The 22,187-nt window shown below is 41.3% G+C and overlaps 1 protein-coding gene across 1 annotated transcript in view; it reads left to right on the top strand.

The window, feature by feature from the left end:
• Positions 1–900: 900 nt before the first annotated feature.
• Positions 901–22,187, top strand: part of RRAS2 (RAS related 2) — a 43,866-nt gene continuing 22,579 nt past the window's right edge. The window contains exon 1 of the mRNA XM_071558906.1: positions 901–1,242. Within this exon, the coding sequence (XP_071415007.1) occupies positions 1,138–1,242 (105 nt within the window). The 5' untranslated portion in view covers positions 901–1,137. The remainder of the gene's footprint in view (positions 1,243–22,187) is intronic.

The raw sequence follows: 22,187 nt of genomic DNA on the forward strand, positions 1-22,187 counted from the left end.
TGATGTGATCAAGCTATTCAGGAACATGATAACAACTGTCACTCTTTGTTGGCAAAAGGATGTGTGTGTGTAAACAAGCATGTAAAATGATACATGTGTGATTTTGTTGCTATACATCTTTACAAAAAGGGGAGAGGAAGGGAAGAATGAAATACCTGAAAGTAGGGCTAACAGCAAAAGTTCTGCTTTTATGTAGTATAGTCGTCTGCCTAGTGTTTTAGATGTCCAGAAACATACCGGGCAGTGAGTTATTACTCGAAGAGGTGGGTCACCACTGGAAGCAGCAGCCCGACCTCAGCCGAGGTGATGGAGATGCTAAGGAGCAGGGTGAATTTCCTACACACTACAAACAGAGCGCTCTGACCAGATACAAAAAGTACTAAAAGGATATGGGGCTATGACACTCGGCGGTGGGTGACACTCGGGGGAGAGGGCGCCCTTGATCTGAACGGCCTGAATCAGTGAGAAACCCGTTCACGTGTATGGTCACAAGAAAACCTGATGAAGAGTGGTGAAGGAATATAGTCTCTAACTTTTCCCCCGTTTTACCTTCTTGGTTGGAAGAGACTATAACCCCTCTGGCTCGGCATTTGTACACAGGGGCACTAAGCACTTCCTCCGCACCCCATGGGTATCCAGAGCGGCTCATTAATGTTGATGAGCACTCAGCCGGACACCTCACCAAAGCCCATGGGGACACCGCTAATTGCCTGCGCAGCGCTATGTGTGGGACGGGCGCGCAGGGCAGAGGGGACACCCGGGGGCTGCCGCGACCCGCACCAGGCGGGCACTCATGCATATGCAGTTATATTAGCATAGAGATGACCGGCCCCGCCCCTCGTGCATTTCCCCGGCCCTCATTAGCGCGCTGATGACGGGCCCCGCCCCTGGCGGCCATTAGTGCCGCGGCGCCGTGGCTGCGGGGGCGGGTGGTGGTGCGCTCTCTTTTCTGCTGCGCTCGCCTCGGCGCTGTCGCTGCACGGCGGGGCGGGTGCTGCCGGTGCCGGCGGCGTTTGGGGCGGCAGGGCCTGTAGCTGCACAGCTCCAGCGGGGCGAGGAGGAGGAGCGGGAGAGAGGCAGGCGCCGGACCCCGCGGCAGCGGCGGCGCTGCCGCGCTCGGCTGCGCTCGGCTCCCCCATGGCCGCGGGCTGCAGGGACGGCCCGGGGCAGGAGAAGTACCGGCTGGTGGTGGTGGGCGGCGGCGGCGTGGGCAAGTCGGCGCTCACCATCCAGTTCATCCAGGTGAGGGGCCGCGGCGCCGGGGGGGAGATAGCTGTGTCCGCCGGGGCCTGGGCGCTGCCCAGCGGCGGGGGGGCCGGGGCTGGAGCCGGCGCGGCGGGCGGCAGCTCCCGGCGGCGCCGCGGGATGCTGCCGGCGGGGCAGCGGGAAGCGAGGGGTGGGGAAGTGGCAGCAACGTGACCTTGAGGGGCCCGGGGCGGTGACGGCCGGGATGGGGTGAGCCCCCGGGAAGGTTCTGGAGGATGGGAAGGGGCGGCCGCCGCCCCCGGCCCGCCGGGCGCCGCTGCCGGGGTGGGGTTCGCCGCTCCGGGCGCGCTCAGTCCCGGGGCCGCCGCGGCGCTGGGACCGGCGGTTCTGGTGTCACGGGCGGGGTCCGACCCCGCGCTCCGCCCGGGAAGCGGCAGGCGCGGCCGGGGAGCAGTGACATTCGGAGTCCGCCTCCGAAATAGCTGCCCCGGTCTGAGCATCTTGTGCCGGCCCGGCGAGGGACCAGGAAGCTCCTGCAGCTCCCCGAGAGAGAGGAGGGGGCTTTTGCGGCGGGGCACGCTGTGATAGCTGTAACCAGCCATCCTCCACCGACCCTCTGAGCTCCTGTTGTTGATCCCTCAACTTCTAGACAATTGAACTTTCTGCTTTATTAATTTTGAGTGAAGAACATGACAGATTAGGTGTGTGCAAAGCGTGTCAGTTTCACGAGAAAGAACCCTTTTTACTATTTCACCACTAATCCAGCCGTAGCCCCTTTATTTATTGTTGTCCTCTGCCCTGTTGCTTTTAGCGTTTCTACCTCCCTCTTTATGGTGGGAGGAGGAGACTACTTGCGTTCTGCTTTCTGGTGTAGCTGACGGCAGATCAGCAAATCTGGAGAGCAATAGCTTTTTGTTTGTTTTCTTTTATTCCACTGAGGAGAGGCCATAATGCTCCACCAACCGCTAAGACTGGCTGCTTGACGGCAGGGCAGACTTGTCCTTTAATGCTTGGGGCAATGATGTTCTCAACTCATACTTCGTTAGAACAGGTGATCTGATAGCAAATAGACTATTTCTTTTTTTTCAGGTTTTTTTTCACTAATGCATGTGTCCATGTGTTCATTAGTTATACTACTATGCTGAGAATTTAAGCTCTGCAGCATAGACTAAGTAATAAAACAAACATAGAAAACAGCACTTTGAAATTTTGTGTAAGTACTGGATAACTGAATGTTTGTAAAATCCGGTATTGTACAGGACATTAAAAGAACAGACACATTGGGAGAAGTAGTTCTTTGGTAGTTAGTTTGAATGGTGTATTGGAGACTAAAATGTGTTGTACAGGTGTCTTTAGTCAGATGTGCAGGTAGCTGGTCAGATACTGATAAAATACTGACTTGTTGGTCTGTCTGAAGGTGATGAGGCAGTCCTCTCAGTGTGTGGATTGAATTCCTCATTGCTTGTGTGTGGAGATAATTAAATACCGTGGTTGTCTGAAGCTGGTTTAGGATGCCATTCACTCAAACGCAATACTGTTGTTTTAGGTGTCTTGCTGTGGACATCTGAGCTGGTTGTAACAGCGATGTGTACAGCTGCACATAACTTCAGTTCTGAAATGCTGCTCTCTTGGAAAATGTTGCTGAATGGATTTCTGGATTCCTTAGCAGCATGAAAAGCTTTTGGATAACTTTAACGACAAAACAAAAATGTAATTTCTATCAAAGATGTAAGGAGGGAAAAAGTGAAGTGCCCCAAGGCAACACTTGATGCTGTGGCACATGCATTTATTTTAAGAGTAGTAAGGCTCTATTGAGTACTGGATAGCTTCAATATTTGAGCACGGGTAGAAATTAATTCTTTAAGCTAAAAGTTTGAATTTGTATAAAATATAAATAAAAGTTTCGGGTCAAGTGCTGTGACTGACACTTGTCTTTCCTCAAATATCTGCAAAAAAGGAGCCTGTGTCTGCTTTGTCACATTTAAGGATCTCTTCAAATTAATACAGAAAAGGAAATAGTTCACTTTGAAATAATGTTGAGGTAATAGCAGTGTAGTGTTACTACTCACCTCACTGGAGGGTGAGTTTTTCAAAGCAACTTATTGTCAGTTTGCATTAAGTTATCTTCATCTCTGTGCCCTCTCGGAAGCTTTATCTTGAGATAAAATCTTGCCACCGCAAAGTGAAGTTTAGCAGAAAATTCAGGCTTTAAAAAAAAAACCAAACTCAAAGATAAATAGCTGGATGATAAAGACCTCCTGAGCAGTACCTCAGGTACCTTAGAGAAGAGTTTTGTATTGTTTCCATGCTTACAATGTGGTTATGGCCAGTAAGAGATGAGGCTTGCTGTATTATTTATATCCCATAGTGTCTTCCTGAGCTCTTAAAGCCGTGATGTTATCAAGTGTGTGCAAAGCCCCGCAAGCACTTGGGTAGTTTCTGTATGGCAAGTATATTACCAAATATGTTGTTTGTCTTCTAAGGCTGCACAGAAACTGCTCCAAGTTGTTTTAAAATTGATTACAAGCAAGTCACGTGCTTCATTTTTGGAATTTCTTAGGATTAAGTGACAAACGTGTAGTGGCCTTCACTAAAACATGGATCAGTACTAGCTCTTGCCACGTAACAGATTTTGATGTCAGTGAAGGATTTAAATTCCCTTTTGCATCTTTGTGCCTTGTGTTTAAAATATGGCTGTCACCAACTCATTTTGAAGCTTAAAAAGGAAAGTGTTTTTTTCTTACTGACAATTGCAAATATTTCTACACTTGGCTTTGCTCTCCTATAATTCTCTATTTCATTTTCAGTAAATCAGTTCTCAAATCTTGCTTTTACTTCAGTGCTACTGATGATTTTCTAATAAATAAGACTATTATAGTGAGAGGATATTATGGGGAAGCATTTGCCGTGATTTATGTTGTACCTTTGAAAGACAACAAGGGATTCGCATTTGAAAATGGGAAAACTCTTCCTTGATTTCAGATAAAACAAATGAAAACATGAGCAACTGAGGATTTAAGTAGAACCAGTTAATCTTTCTTTTGCCAGCTTTGTGGGATCCTACACAGCTCATCATTTCATGCCTGGTTTAGGTGTTGGTGGGGAAGCAGAGAGCATTCATTTCTACAGGAGTAGTAATGGCTGAGGTTATGGGAGCAATCAGCGCCTAAAGTGCTCCTGTGCACACTGTCCTGTGTGAGAGTATCGGTTCCCCATGATTGTTGTGCCTCAATCAGAGCTGAAACAACGTTTTTGTTAAGGAGACCGGGTGAGCAAATTGACTTCGTACAATGAAAGCTTTCTCTACTGCATTCAGCATCACTGTGCAAATTAGTAGTGCAGGAGGAACGGTATCTGAGGTGTAACTGGCTACTTGTGTATAACTGCTTATGGTCCTGGGGTTAATTTCTCACATGTTCATCTAACAATTTGGAGGAACTTTACAGTACAAATTAGTAGATCACAACTTTCAGTGGTTAGATGACTGTAGTGTGTTCCTCAAAATTCCTCCTCCAGGGAGATAAACACAGCTCGATATTGCTGTTGGTGGGCCAGGATTTCATCCTGGAAATATCAGATCATTTCCTTTAAATCAGGATATGATAGATGAACTTACTGTTGTTGAGTCTGTGCACTATTAAGACAGGAAGTGAAGATGTTTTAATTGTGGAGGAGAGTTGATGGGATGTCGAAGCCATGAACTCTAGGAAAGCAGCAGTGAACGATTGCTCAGCATTGCACCACAGCATTTTGTAAAACTCTAAGTGGTAGAACTAAGCATTCCTTCTCTTATTAAAAACATACACAAATAATCCATCATGCTCACATCCCAAGAGTCAGAAAAGTTTTAAAATGCGTTGCAGCCAGTTAACTGGCCTCTTAGCAGGCTGAGGTATTTGGGAGTATGAGCTGTGCAGAGCACACAGCTGTTGCCACAATAGCTTTTCTCCAGCTGTCATGCAGAGGTCTGTCACAAAATACCCCACATTCCCTTGTAACTAAGCCCGTTGTAATATTCAGGTTTCCTTGCTCAAAGAGAATACAGCCAAGCAACTACCTAATCACCCTCTGAAATTTTTTTTATTCTGCAGTTGCCATTTACTTTGTGGTTTGTTTTTTTTTTTTCAAAACTGAACAATGTATAGCTAGTTTTAGCAGTATACAGCAAGAAAGCCACTAGTGTTTTACTCTTTCCAATCTACTCTGCAAAATAGTCAATATTTTTGATCAGAATTGATAAAATTATTTGTCCTACTGGTTTTTTTACCTCTTTTTGTAAAACTGTAGCTTTTGGTTTGTGACAATGACATGTATAGTTTTGTATAGTGAGTAGACTCTGGTGACTTACATGGGTGTATTAGTCAATAAATGTCACTGGATCCTTGAGATGGTATTGACTGGATGTAATTAAGTGTGACTGAGTTCAGCTTAGTTTGTCAGTCAGCTTAATGGTACCTGTGGTGATGCATGAACATGTTTGAAACTGCTAAAACACTTAATGTGATACAAAGTGTATGTCGGGGTTCAGTGTTTGGGATTTTTTTTGTTTGTTTACTGATTTCATGGTGTATTTACACGCTTAAATCTTACTGCCAAACATATAAAAGAAAGTATTTTTTCTTCTGCTCTTAAACTGTCAGTAACAAGCTCTGTTTGGATCTGAGCTTACTAGTCTACTGAGTAAAATGAGTTAGATGTGGATTTTTGACTCTTGAATGTTAATATCAGACACTTGTCTGAAAGCAAGCATATGACTTGCAGATGGATGGTGAGCAGTTGTTCAGACTTTTTTCGCCCCTTTTTCCTTTGCTTTTCCAAGCTGCTACTTTCACAAGACTGTTAGATCTCATTAACTATAAATGAAGCCAAAGGTGGGTTGTCTCCAAGTGTCTTTTATCTCTGAAATAGTTGTTGGGCAATAAAATAGCTTGTTCTGAATTTTATGCTCTGAATGTGAATTTCAAACTCCAAAACAGAGTAGTAAACTAGATTGAAAAGCAACAACTGAACATGCAGCTGGTGTTTGAGCTGGATGTTTGACAGACCCTGATGTCTTAGTGTACCACTTCCGTTTGCTGGATTTGGGATGTGCAAATTGCTCCACAGTTTCTGAGTATTCTGACTAATTCTTGCTAACCATAGAAAAAAATGCTCTTCAAGTAAGTGCATAAGAAAAATCAAAGGAATAAAATGCCATGAATTCCAGGCTGCAGATTCATGCAGGGCTATGCTGGGACTGGTATGCTTACATTGTGATAAAGCGTGGGGCCTTCTTAGCGTAAGTAGTGCAGTGTAACTCAAGGTGACAAAATCCAGTTTAGGAGAGTGAGCAACTGATTGTTGACATCTGTTGAGGTTAAAGGTGGGAAATAAAAATACTAATCAAAACAAGCACTTGTGCTGTAGTCACCTGGAATAATAAGGGTTGCTTGTTGCCTTTCTTGTGAAACTTGAACTGCTCAGCTCCTTGCTTCCTGCAACATTGCTGCCAAGCAAAAAGCTGGAATTGCTCTGATTAGTTGTAGATCTACAGCCTGGGAATGTAGTAGATGACTTCAGGCTTCCTTTGCAGGCAAGAAGGAGACCTCAGGTTGCATGCGAGTGTCCTGGTATAGCCAACAGTGGCATATTGCATCCTGAGTTACCCAGCAGGGACACCATGTACTAATGCACATACAGGGTAGAACTGAGCTGGATTCCCAAGCTGGCATAAATTTGTAGCAGTGTCTAAGTTTTGAAATACTCATCATTCTAGTTTCGAACACTTTACAATTCTTTTCCAAACTGAAATTTCTCTGGGATCACTTAACCCACATCACAGTCACAAAGCACCTTTCTGAGTGTTAACTCCTAGCAGCGGTTGCTTATATATCAAGTAAATATTGACGTACTTTTTGGTTATCAGGTTGTCGTCTACTGCCACTTGCACAAGGAGTACTGGCACAGCTTCCCAGATTACTGGCCGGCATGCCCTTTGCACTCTGAGGGATGAATAGGCAGCCGCTGGCCTGTAGCCCTGTTCCTCCTTACCATACTGGAGGGAAAGGCTCCTCCTTCTGGTTTTGGCTGAAGCTCTGAATTCCAGTGTTCAGTAGTAGTGGTGGTAGAGGGTGGCTCTTAAAAGTAGAGCCCTTACATTCTGTGAGTTTTGAAGGACCTGAAAGGCTTGTGGTTGTATACCTTGTGCAGCCTGTTTGCACTTACCAAAAACATTCTCAGCACTGAAAGTGTTGTGACTGAGCTCCTTGGTATATTTGAAAATAAATACCAGCTTTGTGAAGTGGAATGTAGCAGTCTTCTGGTTAGCTGGTAGGAAGCAGACCTTCCTAAATTAGTCACTCTTCAGGTCTAGACCGATATGACAGAAGCAGAGAACTTCTCCATTGGTCTGGTAGTCTTGTCTTCAATTATGGTCATAAGGCACTGCTAAAGGAAAGTGTAAGAACCAGATAAATAATTTACTGTGAATGTGTTCTAGTTCGAGTATGTAAACCCAATATTAAAACTGCAATCATGGCTGTAATTGATTTTTTCTTTTTTTAAACTTTTCCTTTTTGCTTTGCATATAACATGTCCAAAGATTTATGGATGTAACTCTGAACAACCAAGACAAACTCTTCCTGTAAGGAGTGGGAGTGAATGGGAACCAGATTGAAAAGTTTAATTGCAAATACTGCCATTAGGCAATGTCTGCCTGCAAGTGGCTTGCCTTACAAAGTTGCTGGAGTTCTGTTTTGAAATTCCGACAGATAGCAGTGGTAGCCTGCTGCTACAAATTTCTAAAGTTGGATCCTCAATGAATTATTTCTATCTGAGCAGTGAGGGAGGCCCTTTCTGTTTATCTTGAACTGTATTCTTCATTACTAAGATATGCTCTGTGGCACCGAACAACTTAATTTTTCATTGTGTCTCCTTTTTATCTTCTGTTCTTTGCTATTTTTTAATGTTCTATCTCACAACTTAAGTGTGGTTGCAGCTTAGGTTTGGGATAGCCTGTAGGCTACTTAGTGGAAACAGTAATTATAAAAGAAAATATTGTTTTTCTCTTTTTATATCTTAATTACTTGAAGTAGATAGCAGACAAAGGATGCTTACCTAATCTGTTTACTTTGCCTTTTCTTACTTTCTCTCCTCTGACTACACACCATAGATATACTTAAGCTGGTCACATCCCAGCATGTGAAGTGCCTGATGTGTGGTGGTGCTTCTAGGTGGAACTTCCATGAGGTTGAAATTACGTTTATGGTTTTGCTTTTACTACATGTTTTTGGTTTTGTTTTTTTTTTAAGAGGCCTGGCTGGATTGTAGTGCATAGACTGTTCTTGTTTAAGTTAGAGAAGGTCACGTATTCAAGTTTGAAGTGCTTGATCTTGCCACTAATCAAGCATTGTGTGCAAGGGCTGTCATTACAGCGAGGTCAGGGATGCTGATCTGCTGCTGGAATGGGAAAGGCTGGAGAACCGGCACTTTAGCTGTCCTTAAGTATATACAGAGCTCAAACCTGACTGGGTGAGGGTTACTGGGGAGGACTGTGTGCACTTCTCTAGTTGAGTGGGGAAGTGTAGTAAACTCTGCTGACAGAGGGATATCCTGGTGGGTGATGAAGTTCATGGTGAATTTTTGTAACATACAAATGTGCTGATGCAAAGTCTGACAAAAAGCTAAAAAGGAGAAGGTGTCCTATGGGAGAGGCTTGTATGGAGCTCATAAGAGCTGCAATTGGCAAGTGAGAACAGCATATGTGACTGCAAGGGCTGTGCTGAAGGAGTAGAGAGGCGTGTGCTGGTGCAGATGGAGAAACTGAAGGGCCTTAAAAGTGAGGGCAAGTCGGTTGTTTGCTTTTTTAATAGGGACTGACAGTGGGGAGGCACAAGGCTAGGGAAATATTTTTACCCTGCAAGCCTGAAGAAGCAGGGCTTTGTTGTAATTGAAGGTTTAATTTGATAAACTAGTACTACTAGTAAGGAAATTTGTTCAGAAGGACCCCATGCTGCCACAGTAATTTGCTGCTATTCCTATTTACTCCCTCCAGTTTCCTGAAACTCCACAAGCGATCGGAGTTAAAAATAACCAGGGAATGTTTTTACCCGAGATCAGTTACCCTGTCTGGTTCACTGTGCAGCTCTGCAAACAACTTCATCTGGCAGTTGTGCTCATTTAACCAGACCTGCACCAGCTTCTCAGCTGTGACCAGAAAGCAAAGTGTAGTTTTTGGTGAATCCAGATAGGAGTGAGTTCAGGCAATAGGAATGTATGCAGAAGGGCACTGTTAAAGATAGCATAAAGTAGTAGCTGCTAGGACCAACGTGCATTAATAATTAACTAGATGTTAGCATTGACACATAAAAATGCTACAGTTGAAGAAAAAAAAACCTAGTGTAACACTCATAACCAAAACTATGCTAGAAATATCTTTATTCAGAGGCCCTATGAGAACCATTATTTCTCAGCAGATTAACTTTAGATATACACATATTCATAACTATCAACTGTGTCACTTTTTAAAAATCTAAGCAAGAAAATAAACTTGAGTTTGCACACGACTTATGAGCAAATTATTTTTCCAGTCCTGTTCAAAGTATTCTGTAACTGTAGTAATATTCTATATATGTATAATATAATAGTATAATATGTTGAATCGCTAGTTATATTTGCTAGGAAAGAAATTTTAATATCACTGCAGTTACTGTTTGAGTTTTTCTGATGAAACTAACTTGCCTAGCTCATATTACAGAGCATCTTCAGTATTCCTTATTTTAAGCAAATATAAATGTATAAACCTGCAAGCAAATCTGAATATTTTGCTTCATATGTGGTAAGTAGACCATGAAATGGTAGGATGCTGCTGATAAATCGGTGTGAAAAATCTGGCATCTTTGGATAGAAACGTGATGTGCTAAATTTCTTTCATTATTAGACTTGTTCAATGTAAGAAAAATACGTCAGTTTATGGTAATATGTACTGCTTGAGGTGGAGAGTTTCTAAATTGTGTGTTCATAATATTTCTGTGCTTCTCTCCTTTTATGAAGGTGTTTTATAATCATTTGTAAAAAGTAGTTGTTGGTAATACACTCGTATATGTGCTACCAACTCTACTAAAGAAGGCATACAAGGTTTTCCTCCACTGGCTCACATTAAGAAGCCTTCCTTAGTCAAATCCAATAAAGTAGGGGTGATGTATTTAGATGAATTATGTAATTTCGTGGCCAGTATTACTAAGAATGCAATTGTGTGTATTTTGCAGTTTCAGTTACTAGATAGGATTTTTTCCCTAGCAGTCTGTCTTTGAAGTCCATCAGAACCATACTGGCCGTTGCATCATATTCTCCTGCCTCCCCTCAGACTCGACACAGTATTACTTGAAGCTTGACTTCATGTGCTGACTGAGAATTCCAAGATGCACATGTAGGTGTTGTATCACTTTGATTTCCTATACTTTGACTTTCCTTTAACTGGTCATCCCCCTCCTCATGAAGTGGGTTCTCACCCTGCTGGGGATTCTCAACTTGAAATACTGCTTGGGGTCTTATAATATCATGGGTGGACGCGATATCCTCCTATGCTCAGCAGCACTCCTGTACTGTTGCAGTGAATTCTGAAGACTTTGTCTGATGGTTGTATCTATGACAAACATTTTCCAGGCCCTCAATTTTGAAAGTAAACCTGTGAGGCCAAGATTCTTCTTATCACATCAGCAAAATTAAACCAAATGCCTTGTTTTACCACTTGAGGATATTTAAATGAAAAATTTTAAACTGTGGAGATAATCTTATTTCTGTCTCTGTAAGGGTGAGAGATGTGTGTGTGGTGGGATTTCTTGTTTCTGGGAATCAAGTGCCTGTGGCATCCAGCAGACCAACCACTTTGAATATCCTGCTACTTTTAATGCTGGCTTTTAGCAGGTTGTCATCAACCAACAGTGCTGTTGACTGCTTAGCTTTGGTTTGGAGGCTTGTCCTTCTACCTCTTGAGTTAGTTATTTCTTTAGCAGTTTGAGGCAAAATTATTTTGTTACACAAATGATACTACCAACTGAAGAAGTACTAAACCTTAAAACTCTATCTTGCTTGATTGCTGCAGTAACTAAACATTTAAGCTGCATACCATACCTGGATTATAGAAATTTTAATCATCTGGGGGCACTCCAGAATCATCAAGAAGCCATCAGAAGGGAATTGGGCTGCTCAGTATAACTTCTTAAGCATGAGTTTAGCATTAAGTCTTAAATGAAAACAGGTCTTCAGCAGTAATTTAAGATGCCTCTGTTTCTCGCAGTTACATGATTTGTAACTCGCTCTGTCATACTGCTTCAGCCTCAGGGGTGATGCTGTAGAAAGGTCGCTGTGCAAACATCCAGGTGGAATTCTCTGTAGGTAATGTGGACCAACGCACAGATATGGTGAGACCCTTCTGCAGGCAGAGCGAGTGGGGGAGGGATGGGACAGGCAGCCACTTCTGCAGGGGATTAACCACTGAAGATAATGTGTGTACAACTGGGTGAAGCTTTGTGCAACAGCAGGGAAGTTACCCTCTTCCAGCTCTGCTCAAAATGGAGACGGATACTTGAGTGGCTGCTCTTATTGCATAGGCCACAAGAAGAGTTGTGAAATGCCTCCTGTGTGTAATCCTGATGAGTGAGCCCTGTTATCTGATAAGAGGGTGTTCAGCTGAAGTCTCTCAGACTTTAGACTGTCAGATCAACTAATGGAGCAAGAGGTTTGATTTCTTTCAGATTCAGGTGGAAATCTTAAGGCAGGTCTGAAGTGTACAGGCTGTTGTGGTCTTCTGGATGGTCCAGCTGCAGTGGGTGTCTGTGCATCTCTAGACTACTGAGGCTGGAAGTGACGTCACTGCCTGTCAGTGGATTTGCTCTTTGATCCCTCGATATTTGTTCTGAAAGCATTACTTAGTGCAAAGTGACGTTTGTAAGTGAGTGCTTCAGTTTTATCAAGGATGTTTAAAACCTGAAACATCTCTGAATTCCTGTATCTGTGACCTAAATCTACTAACTACAGAAATTGTTTTGTCTCAGTTTCTGCTTTGTTTCTGTCTTACTGGAGCAGTACACCCAAATATTTTGATGCATACATCTTAACTTCTTTGAATTTAAAAAAAGACACTTGAAAGCTCAGGTTTTGAGGTAGCTAAGACACTTTTCCCTTTTGTCTAGAAGTTTTTGCACCCACTAGAATAGATATAGTGTGTATCAGGTAACTGAAGGATTTGCTAAATTTTTTTTTGTCTGATAAGCTATTTTTAGTTACGTATACTCTACGAAAGTTGATAAAATTCACTAGTATTTGTAAATTTAAAATTACCCTGTATCTGTGTTGGTGGGACTCTATGGGAAAAGAGCCTCGGATCTGAAGTAGTTGATTTCCTTGTCCTGATATTATCTGCCTTCTGCCAAGTAGGTTACATTCCATACATTTTTAATAGTGGCTTCCCCTCCTCCTTAGCTGCTTTGACTTGTTTTGTGGGAGGACTTGAATATTTCAACTGACACACCAGAAGTCTTCTCCCAAAAAAGGAAACTGATAATAAAGTTGTTCACTTAGAGCTGAATTTGAAAATCATCTGATTTGTGCTGACCTGGGTGTCTGTTGATTGGATTGTGACCTGAGCATTTTAAAATTCAACTGAGTTTAGGATTTTGATCAGTGTTGAAGAGTTTTGGATTTTTTTTTTCATAGTTTGATCTAAAATTGCCCCTTGAAATTCTATCTTCTGTGTATTTCTTCAATTTACAAATATTCTGAGAGAAAATAAACAAAAGCCCTACATCTCTTGAGCTGATCTGAAAAAGACATTGGCTGCCTGCCTGTATGTGAGAAGGTGGTGATCTGGAAGAATTTGTTCAGGGTGATTTCAGAAGATGAATAATTTAAACTGCAGCCACTTGCTTCAGACTAGATAATTGAGAGTGGGTTTTCTAACAGCTGAGCAGCTTATGTTAAAATTCCCTGCAGTGCATGTACTCTAGGTAGCTGTTTTGTACATGAGTAATCCCCATGCCAGATGAGTAGCCCGAGAAATTTAAAAGTATCTCAGCTTTTCCTTTGTGCTAGGAGTTATGAGATGCTACTGTGATTGCCTAACACTCTTCACCCAGGTATTTGTCATCTTTCTGTGACTTCTTCTTTGACTAGATTATGATACTTCTGGTCTCTAATCTAGAAAATATATGATGTATATAGTGAAAGGGACTTGTGCTACTTGATTCTCCTGAACAAAACCCCATGTGTGTGGTAGTTCTGTTATTGCTGAATAAAAATCTCTGAGTTGGAGCACTGACTTTTTGTCACCTTTCAGATTAGTGCTTTTAAGTGTGTGCTATTGCAAATGAAAGGCTGCCTGCTCTTCTAGCAGTGGCTTACTGTAGTGAGTTGTGGGAAGATATCCCCAGATTTGTTTTTGTCTTCAGGATCTGACGGTCATTTCTTAAACTTGAAGCGTGTAGACTGTCAATGCCAAAACATATTTGAAGGGGGCTTTGTTGTAACTCTGCATTCTTAACCCCCCCCCCACCAACCAACCAAAAAACCAAACTAAAAACCAGCAATGCATTAGTGGGTCTTGATTCTGTTCCACAAATTTGTAACACATATAGTCCCTCTAAACAGTTTTGAGTTTTGGTCATTATGAAAGGTTGAGTTTAACACATGCCCAGGAAATGAATCTTAGAAGACTTATGATTTAAATTTTAATTAAAATACTTTCTAATGGTGGAAGAAAGTTCAAAAGAGAAACTACTTGCCTTTAATTGGTAGCATCCACGAGGTCCTTGTAAGCAACATCATCTTTGCTGCGTGTTAAAAGCTGGCAGAGCTCTGTAGTGCTAATGCTCTGTTAGAGGTACATTCACACTTGGCTGTGTATGAGTTAATCAACAAGAAGATAAGGTATTCTGAAGGGTTTCTGCTTGTCAAACTGATGTACTGCCTGTCCAAAGCCTTCACCTATGATTACTGGAACTCTGAATAGTCCATTATTCTAAGTATTATGAAGTTGAAGAACCTGTTTCTAATCTATAAAAATGAGAGAAACTAATGTGCTTTCCTGTGGTTTTGGTGCAGAAGGCTGTCTGCCTGTGCATTCCACGCTCTGTTTTCTCTTCACTGAATGCCTTAACCGCAAGATCTCTACTTGGTAGAATATGGGAGCGGAAATAGCAGTAGGTTTAAAAAAAAAAACAACAAAAAACCAACAGAAAAACCCTTCTGATCAGACCCTGTGCATTATAAGGCTGCCTTCTGAAAGTAAACAAATTGAAGGTCTCTGCACTCACACATCTTAAGATAGCATTTGCTGTATTGCTACCTCTTTATAGAGTTAAATGAAACATTTCCAGGAGTTCTTTGCTCAAGAAAGCCATCAAATAGTGACATACCCTACTTATTTGAGATGATACTTTATTATGTGTGTCTGTCAGACTTGTCAGGGAAGAATATATCACCTTGCAATTTGAATTTAGATGTTGCTCTATAGATTAATTTCTTAATGAAAATGAGCGCATTTAGGTGATGGAGTACATTCTTTCCTTCAAGGCAAGATGTTTTAAACTGATACATGATAAAGCCACTTTTTCCAGTGCTGCTAACCTGTTAGTAACGGGCTACCAGAGCAGAGTTAGAGTTAGTTACAGTACTGGAGGACTAGTCTGGTATGAGTTCTTTGCTTCTGTATATGTTCTGGATTGAGCTGAGGTAATTTATTTGTTAGCTGCTTAGTTCTTGTCAATGTCAACTTGCTTGGAGGGAGAACAAGCTTTTGTTTGTGGATTTTATATTTGCTGTATTTCATGCTATGGAAGCTCTTGGGTTACCTTCTTTCTTCTTGTTCTTTGCATCGTATAGCCAGTTCTTCTAGTGATGTGTCTTCTGCACTGTAGAATCATGTCCTGCAGGATTATGGCTTCCAGAAACAAATTGGAGGATGGAGGGATTGCTTTGGAGGGGACAAAAAAGCAATACAGGCAGCGAGGTTACATTTTGGGAGTAAAAACATTCCTCATGGAAAGTCTTACAGGACCTGTCAAGTTGAAAGCCTGTAAACTAGCATAGTATAGCTGATTATGGCATGAAAGTTTAATCTGACATCTTACAATAAACAAAAAGAATCTTTCTTGTGAGTTAGTACTAGCCTGTGTAGAAATCTAGTACTTTCTGTGCTGTTTGTGGAGTTCATAGTAGTACCCTGGGTTTTTAAAGGTAAAATGTCTTAGTAATGAACAAGTTACTGAGTTTCTTTTATGGCAGTGACTGTTCACAGTATTTGTCCTGAACAAGGTAACTGCATTAATGATTTGTTACAAGTTCAATAATCAAAATCAGAGCGAGATAGCAGCAGGTAGTGGAACCAACTTATCTGAAGTGAAGAAATAAAACTGGCATGATAAAGTTCATTTTCATCAGTCCTTGGCCTTCTTCACTTTGATCATCCTTGTACGTGGTTCAGACAATATGTTTACTGCTGCTTTTCATGACCTATATTCATCTGATTCTGTTTTCCAGATTGTGATCCTTTTCTCAACTGATGTCAGTAAAAGAATAACAGAGAGAATCAGTATGCATCGCCTAATGCAAGTGAAGTGAAAGTCATGTGATGCAGCTGCTCTGTGCAGGCTGGTAGCAGATCACAAGTTTAGAAAACAAGTTTATTTGAGAATTTATGTAAATTCTTTGTAAGAATGAGTGCACACAGGGGACAGAAGGGAAACCACCTTGCTGGAAACCCCCAGAGCAGATCTTGACTATACGCTACTACTGAACTGAAGTATCTGAATTGGAACCCTTAGTTTTTATATTCACACCTTTAACAAGCTAAAAATATGAACATACCTGAGTGGCTGTGCTCCTCTTAAGAAATGGCAACAGAAAACCGGGCTCAAATGTGTTTAAATAAGCACAGAAAGTTACAATTTTGCAAAAAGATGAGAAAAATACTTTGTTTAACCAAATTGAGCTGAGGTCTGTTGAATGTAGGCTGGTTATGCTTCTGCTATCTTCTAGCTGGGATGGCTCATTTCCCTAAAGCAAAGCATATAAAAAACTGAGATCCCTCAGCTGAAAGTCTTTTCTTTCTCTTAATGGTGAGTCTGCTAAGCTTTGGGACACACCAGCAACGGCCACAGTAGGGATACACTCTTAAGTTTGTGTACCTGCAGTGTGGATGGTCCTCCTGAGGTTTTTAATATGAGAGTCAGATGAGGAGCAAGGGAAGAATGCAAGAAAAATGAGTGTTTTTAGCTCTGTGTGAGGTTTACATGCTCATGATGGTCTCAAGTTCTGTAGATAGTTTCCAGAAAGTTTGCTGCTATACTGGAGGAAGAGCATTTTTATGTGAGAGCCGTGTTTGCTTTATTAATTTGCTTGCCAGTTACATAAACTGTGTTTACAAGCTTTAGATGACAAACCAAGAGTGAAGAATGGCTGTCTCAGGGCTCTGCTATCACAGCCTGTGTGGCTGGATTAGTATGTAGGGCTGATGTGCTTCAAACAGCAAATTACAATACCTATTGTTTTGTGAGGAAAGATCTTCACTGGACAGCTCAGGTTCTGCCTGAACATGCGGCTCTTGAAGGAAATTAGGGACTGTTTCCTTTCAGCAGTTTGTGCTTCTGAATGAGAACAAGTGCTTGGTCTCAATTTGCTCTTCAAGGTCTCCTTCCCCTTGGAAGAACTTCAGTCACAAATGGTGGGTAGAGAACTATTATGGAACCTCTTCTAACATAGGATGTTGGAAAAGAAAATACTAAACCCAGCGATCCTTAGGTCTGTGGGACTGTAGAAAATGCTTCTAGCTCAAACTTGGAATTCCTTAAGCAATGAGGGATTGCCTGGGGGTGTAGTGTTTAATACAAATAGTGGGGGGTTTTCCTCTATTACATAGACTCAGCTACACCATAGGAAGGTGATGGTACTTGGTGTAAAACTGTTCCAGTCTTTCAATTGCCTTCTTTACTGCTACCATAAATGTCCATACTGTAAAAACACTTGTTGACTGCGTGTGATATTTGATTATGCAGCACCTCAGCTGAATGTTTGCTTGCAGTTTCTTGATGTGGTCTGTCATAGATGTGGCTTTTTGAATGTGAAAGTAGTTATTTGCACATAAAACTAGTTTGCAGCCTCGTATAGTATGAAGTAGATCTTCACACGAGAACAAGTCTGCCAGCGTGCATCTTGGGAGTACTGTCTCTGGGTTTTAATCAAATGAGGGTGCTGCCTTACTGCAGATGCATTTGGTGGTTTTGCTTTAGTTATAGCAGCACATGATTTGGGAGTAATTGTCTTCTCACTGAGCTAAAACAATCCTTGCTGTTGAGATAATAGTGTTTAGAAGCGTAAAAGCCAGGATTAAGACCTAACTTCTTAGGTCTTCCAACTCAAATGTCATGTGAAATATTCTACTGACAGAATCATAGAATCAACTAATTTGGAAAAGACCTCAGAGATCACCAAGTCCAACCTTTGACTGATCATCGCCTTGTCAACTAGACCATGGCACCAAGTGCCATGTTCAGTCTTTCCTTGAACATTCTTATAATAATGTTAGTTATCTCTAACTTACTCTATTCCATGTGGTGCTGTGATAATTCAAAGCAAAAATAAACTCCTCTGAGTTTCTTACATGTTTCTCAGTCCTGTGATTTGGGGTGATGCTGACTAAGAGTGGTACTATACCTGCAGGTGCAGAGGCAAAGGGGAAGAAACAGTGGTTGGTTTTAGTACAGCCAAATGTTTTGCTGGTAAATATGCTTTTTTTAGATGTAAACTGTTGCTTGCTTACATATGTTGACTGACCACTGAAGGCAAAATAATTTTTAATAAAATTTGAAAACATAAACATGTTTCCATTTGACACTCTTTTGCCTTTAAAATCTGAAGTTGCTGAGGCTGAAAATTCTGGCACTGCTTAAGAGTATTTTAATTGTGCTTACTGGGGCCTTAGGATCTCTTCCTTTTCCCTGTAGATCAGTTAACAAGCTAATTTTAGCAAGACAGTGCTTATAACCAGTTTTGTGCAATGAAATCTTACTTACATGTCAGGATTAGCAACTGTAAAACCACTTGATAGTTTCTGGTTCCTGGAATTTGACGATGGGCACATTACCTCATATGTAAGTTGCAACAATGTTGGTCACGTTGTGCTTTTAAAGTCTTGATTAAATGGGAGGATAATGCCACTCAAGAACTTGCTTCTGTCAACCTCCCTCGTAAATATTCCTGTTGTGAATAATGTGGCTTTGTGACTGCCACGCTGCAAGGGTGTGCTTGTGTGCAGCCACTTGCCTGGCAGAGCAAAAGGGAGGGCCATCCATGCATCTTCTGCCATGAAAGTATCTTCCTCTTGGTGGTTGTGCAATTCTGATGTTAATGTGCCTTCATGCACACTGTAAAAATAACTCGGGTAAAATAGGTGCTTACCCAGTTTGATACTCTTCAGCTGGCATAAGCAAGTATAGATTCCAGGGGAGGTGCACAGAAAATGTCAGGTTGCACATAAATTTCATGTGGTAGTCTGCAGATTGGCTGTTTTAAAAGTGGGTTTTCACTGATTGTGAGCAACTTTGTGCCACTGAGGTGTGGATGTCAGTGTAGCACAGGCATGGGCACAGACTTCAAAGGGAAATAAAATGCAGGCGCTGGAGGTACTGCAGAATGGTATGTTTAGGTTGACTTGTGGGACACTGATGCAAAACACAGAGCAGTAATTTCTTAGCATTCTCAGCCATGAGTCTGGTGGTTTGGGTTTTCTTGGTTTTATCCTAAATAGAAATAAAATGTTGCTATTACATCTCTTATTTCTTCTAGGAAATTCAGCTGTCTGTATGTAATGTAGGAGTTCCAATGTACATGGCTTTGCTTCTGAAAAGTCAGAAATGAAGTGCTACATACTCTGTTGTAAACAATCCTCTGTTGAGAAAACCAGGCTGAATTACACTGTTGTCAGATGGGAAGGAGTAATAACCTTTGATCTTGAAATCTGATGATGATGATGATAGTGAAAGAGACTATGCAGACATTCTTCAAGGACATTAAGATTTAACTTCTCTACAAACACTGATTAGGCTGAAAAGGAAAGCATTGTACTCTGCTGGTATCTGTGATGGAAAATACTCAGTATTACTTTTTTCAAAGTAGTTTGTCCAACTGAAGCTTTGTTTCAGTTAAACAAGTCCATGTTGCTGATTCATTGCACTCCCATGTATTTGAGTTCTAATATTATTCTTAGAGAAAGCTGAAATTCTGGTGGTATGAACTTGAAAAAGCAGTAGCATCCACATCTGTGAGATTAGTCTCTGTTTAAGATGCTCGTGCTTTTCAACAGGCATCATGTCTCATCATGATTTCAGGTCAGCCTGCATCACTGAACTGTCTGAGTTGGGTATCTCTGCTGAGAAAGATGGAGAAATCCTATCTCATTCTCCAAGGATGGAGTAACTTAGCACATTGCTCTGCTAAGCTCAGTTGACAATGACAAAGTCTGGGCTCTTTTTCTTCCTGTGTATCAGAATCAGATCTGTCGAACACTGTGCCCAAACAGTCGAACAAAACAAAGGGGCTGCTTGTATGCCAGGAAGGTCTGAACACACTGTCCCTAGTGTGAAAAGGCTGACGCAGCCTGCCCTAGCTTGGAAGAGATCCCCTTCCTTTTCACTCTCACAATTAGGTGGATTAACCTGACACCTTAGGTTAGAGACAAGGTAAAAAATACTCTTAAACTTTTCATTGTTTGGCTCTAAATCCCAAACTAAAGTTATTAGTTCTTCTGCTTGATGTGTCTGAGGTAAAAATCTAATGCTGAAATGTGAATCTCTTGAAAAACTTGACTTTTCAGAGGGCACATTAAGGTTAAGGAGCTCGTTGCTGGACTCGAGAGTAAGTGGCACATAGGTGCTCTGTTCTCTTTCCTGACCCCTCTGGGAGCCCATGTGCTGGCCCTGCTCAGAGCAGCCAAATCTGAAAGTACAGATCACATATTAAAAACCCACTTATTGACCAGTACAAATTCTTCTTCTTTCAGAGGTTTTGCCTCTTAGTCACAGACTTCTGAGAAATGCTTTCAGGAGGTGGAAAACACATTTTCATCTTGTGTGGTGACTGATACGGATGTGCGAAAATACCTGGGTACTCCCAGCTGCTGAGCTGCTGTGGCTGATGGGACTGCAGCGTGGGACTCGTGCTTGAGTTGGTCAGACTGGTTTGCTATGGCTTTCATGCCTTGTCATTGTGGTGGGTGGAAAAGTTAAGAAACTGCCATGTTAGAAGTGTGTATTTAGTATGTTTTTGCTGTTGTAGTTTTTTTGCAGGAGCTTCTTGTTGATAGCTTGCCACCTGCAAGCTCTTCAGACACGCTTTTCAAGGGGGAAGTTACCCAGTATGTTTTCATTTTATTTGATTTTTGCTGTGCATTTAACCATTATGATACGTGCTTTGTGCTGCTTTAGATGTTGGCACTCCTGAATGATTAACACACTTTCAAGAAGTCCATTATTTCACAGGTAGACAACAAATTAATTATCATTTAAAATTGTCATGCTCCAGGATAACTGTGTTTTACTTAGTTGGGTGAGGATCTGGGAGGAAGGCTAGTAATTATTAGCTTTGCTAATGAAAATAGGTGTCTAAATAACACTGTTGTAATTTCAGTATTCCTGATGATTCTGTTTATGACAGTTTCAAAACTTAAAGATGATAGTAATTGTCTGTAGTCTGCAAATTCAGTCTAGACAGCCTAATCTAAGGCCAAAAGGTTGGAGTTGAATAAATTTGTAATTTGGGCAAATAAAGCTGTAAGAGCTGTGCTTATCTTCTTGACACAATAGTTCTTACTAGATATAAGTGCTATTTTATAGTCTTTTCCTAAATAATTAAGTTCTAATGATCAGTCAACAAATCACTGCAGACTTTGCTAATGAAACTGAATGTTTTTATGTTGGATAATGTCCAAGCTGGTGTTCAAAAATTCCACGGAATTTACTGGTTAATTGAAAAAAACCCCTATTGGACAGAAACTAGTGTACTGCTATCAATGCCAACAATAATCTGGCAGTGTAAATAAGATCTATTACCTGCTCTGAAAGAGTCAGCTCAACTTTTCATTGCCTATGTGCTAATAGATTCTGCATCTTTCTTTTGGACAGAATAGATGGTATGATTAAAACTTCTGTTTGACACGTCTACATGTATGTGTATAGACAAGTGACACATTTAAAAAGTTGGTTATATATACGAGTCGGATGAAAAGGCATCTTTTATTGATACAATATGAACTTTATTGAAGTGCCTGGACATAAAGAAGTGGTTTGCATGGATGAGAGATTTCTTTAATTTTTAGCTGGCAATTTGATGTCTTGATTGTCCTGAAAGCAGCAGGGAATTACAGTGGAGTGCCGGGACTGGGGATGATACAACCTCCCTCTTCTATTAGCAAGCAGTTGCTGTAGTTTAATTGTTTAGTAGAATATTAGCCTAGAAATATTTAATCTTAACTTGACTCATTGTAGAAAACTGTAGGCTCTGGTTTTAATGGGCTAGTTAACCTGACTGTATCTTCATGTTAAACAAATGTTTTAAGGTGAAGAATGTTGGGAATTTACCTTCCTCAGGCTTTCTGCCTGACTCTTTCTGATGAACTGTGGTCCAAGCCCACATTTGTTTCTGACAATAGCATCTGGCTTTGTAGAGATCCAAGATGTAATAGAAAGGTGGGAAAATGCTTTTCTTAATACATAGAATGGATCTTTAGTTCCTACTTTCAGAATAAGAAAGGCATTAATTTCGAACACTTTTGATCTTAGCTTGCTGTGGAGTCCCAGAGATAAAACATTTTCAGGTACTTAAAATGTGAAATAAGAGTTAGAGTTGCTGGAGTGCGGCTTTTTTCTTACGGGCTTTTTGTGCTAGAAAAACTTGTTACTGCTTTAATGTAATTGTATGGCTCCAAATGTCCATAACCTAAGCTAGACAATCTG

The sequence above is a fragment of the Pithys albifrons genome, chromosome 6 (assembly GCF_047495875.1).
Source record: "Pithys albifrons albifrons isolate INPA30051 chromosome 6, PitAlb_v1, whole genome shotgun sequence".
In the NCBI taxonomy this organism is placed as follows: domain Eukaryota; kingdom Metazoa; phylum Chordata; class Aves; order Passeriformes; family Thamnophilidae; genus Pithys; species Pithys albifrons.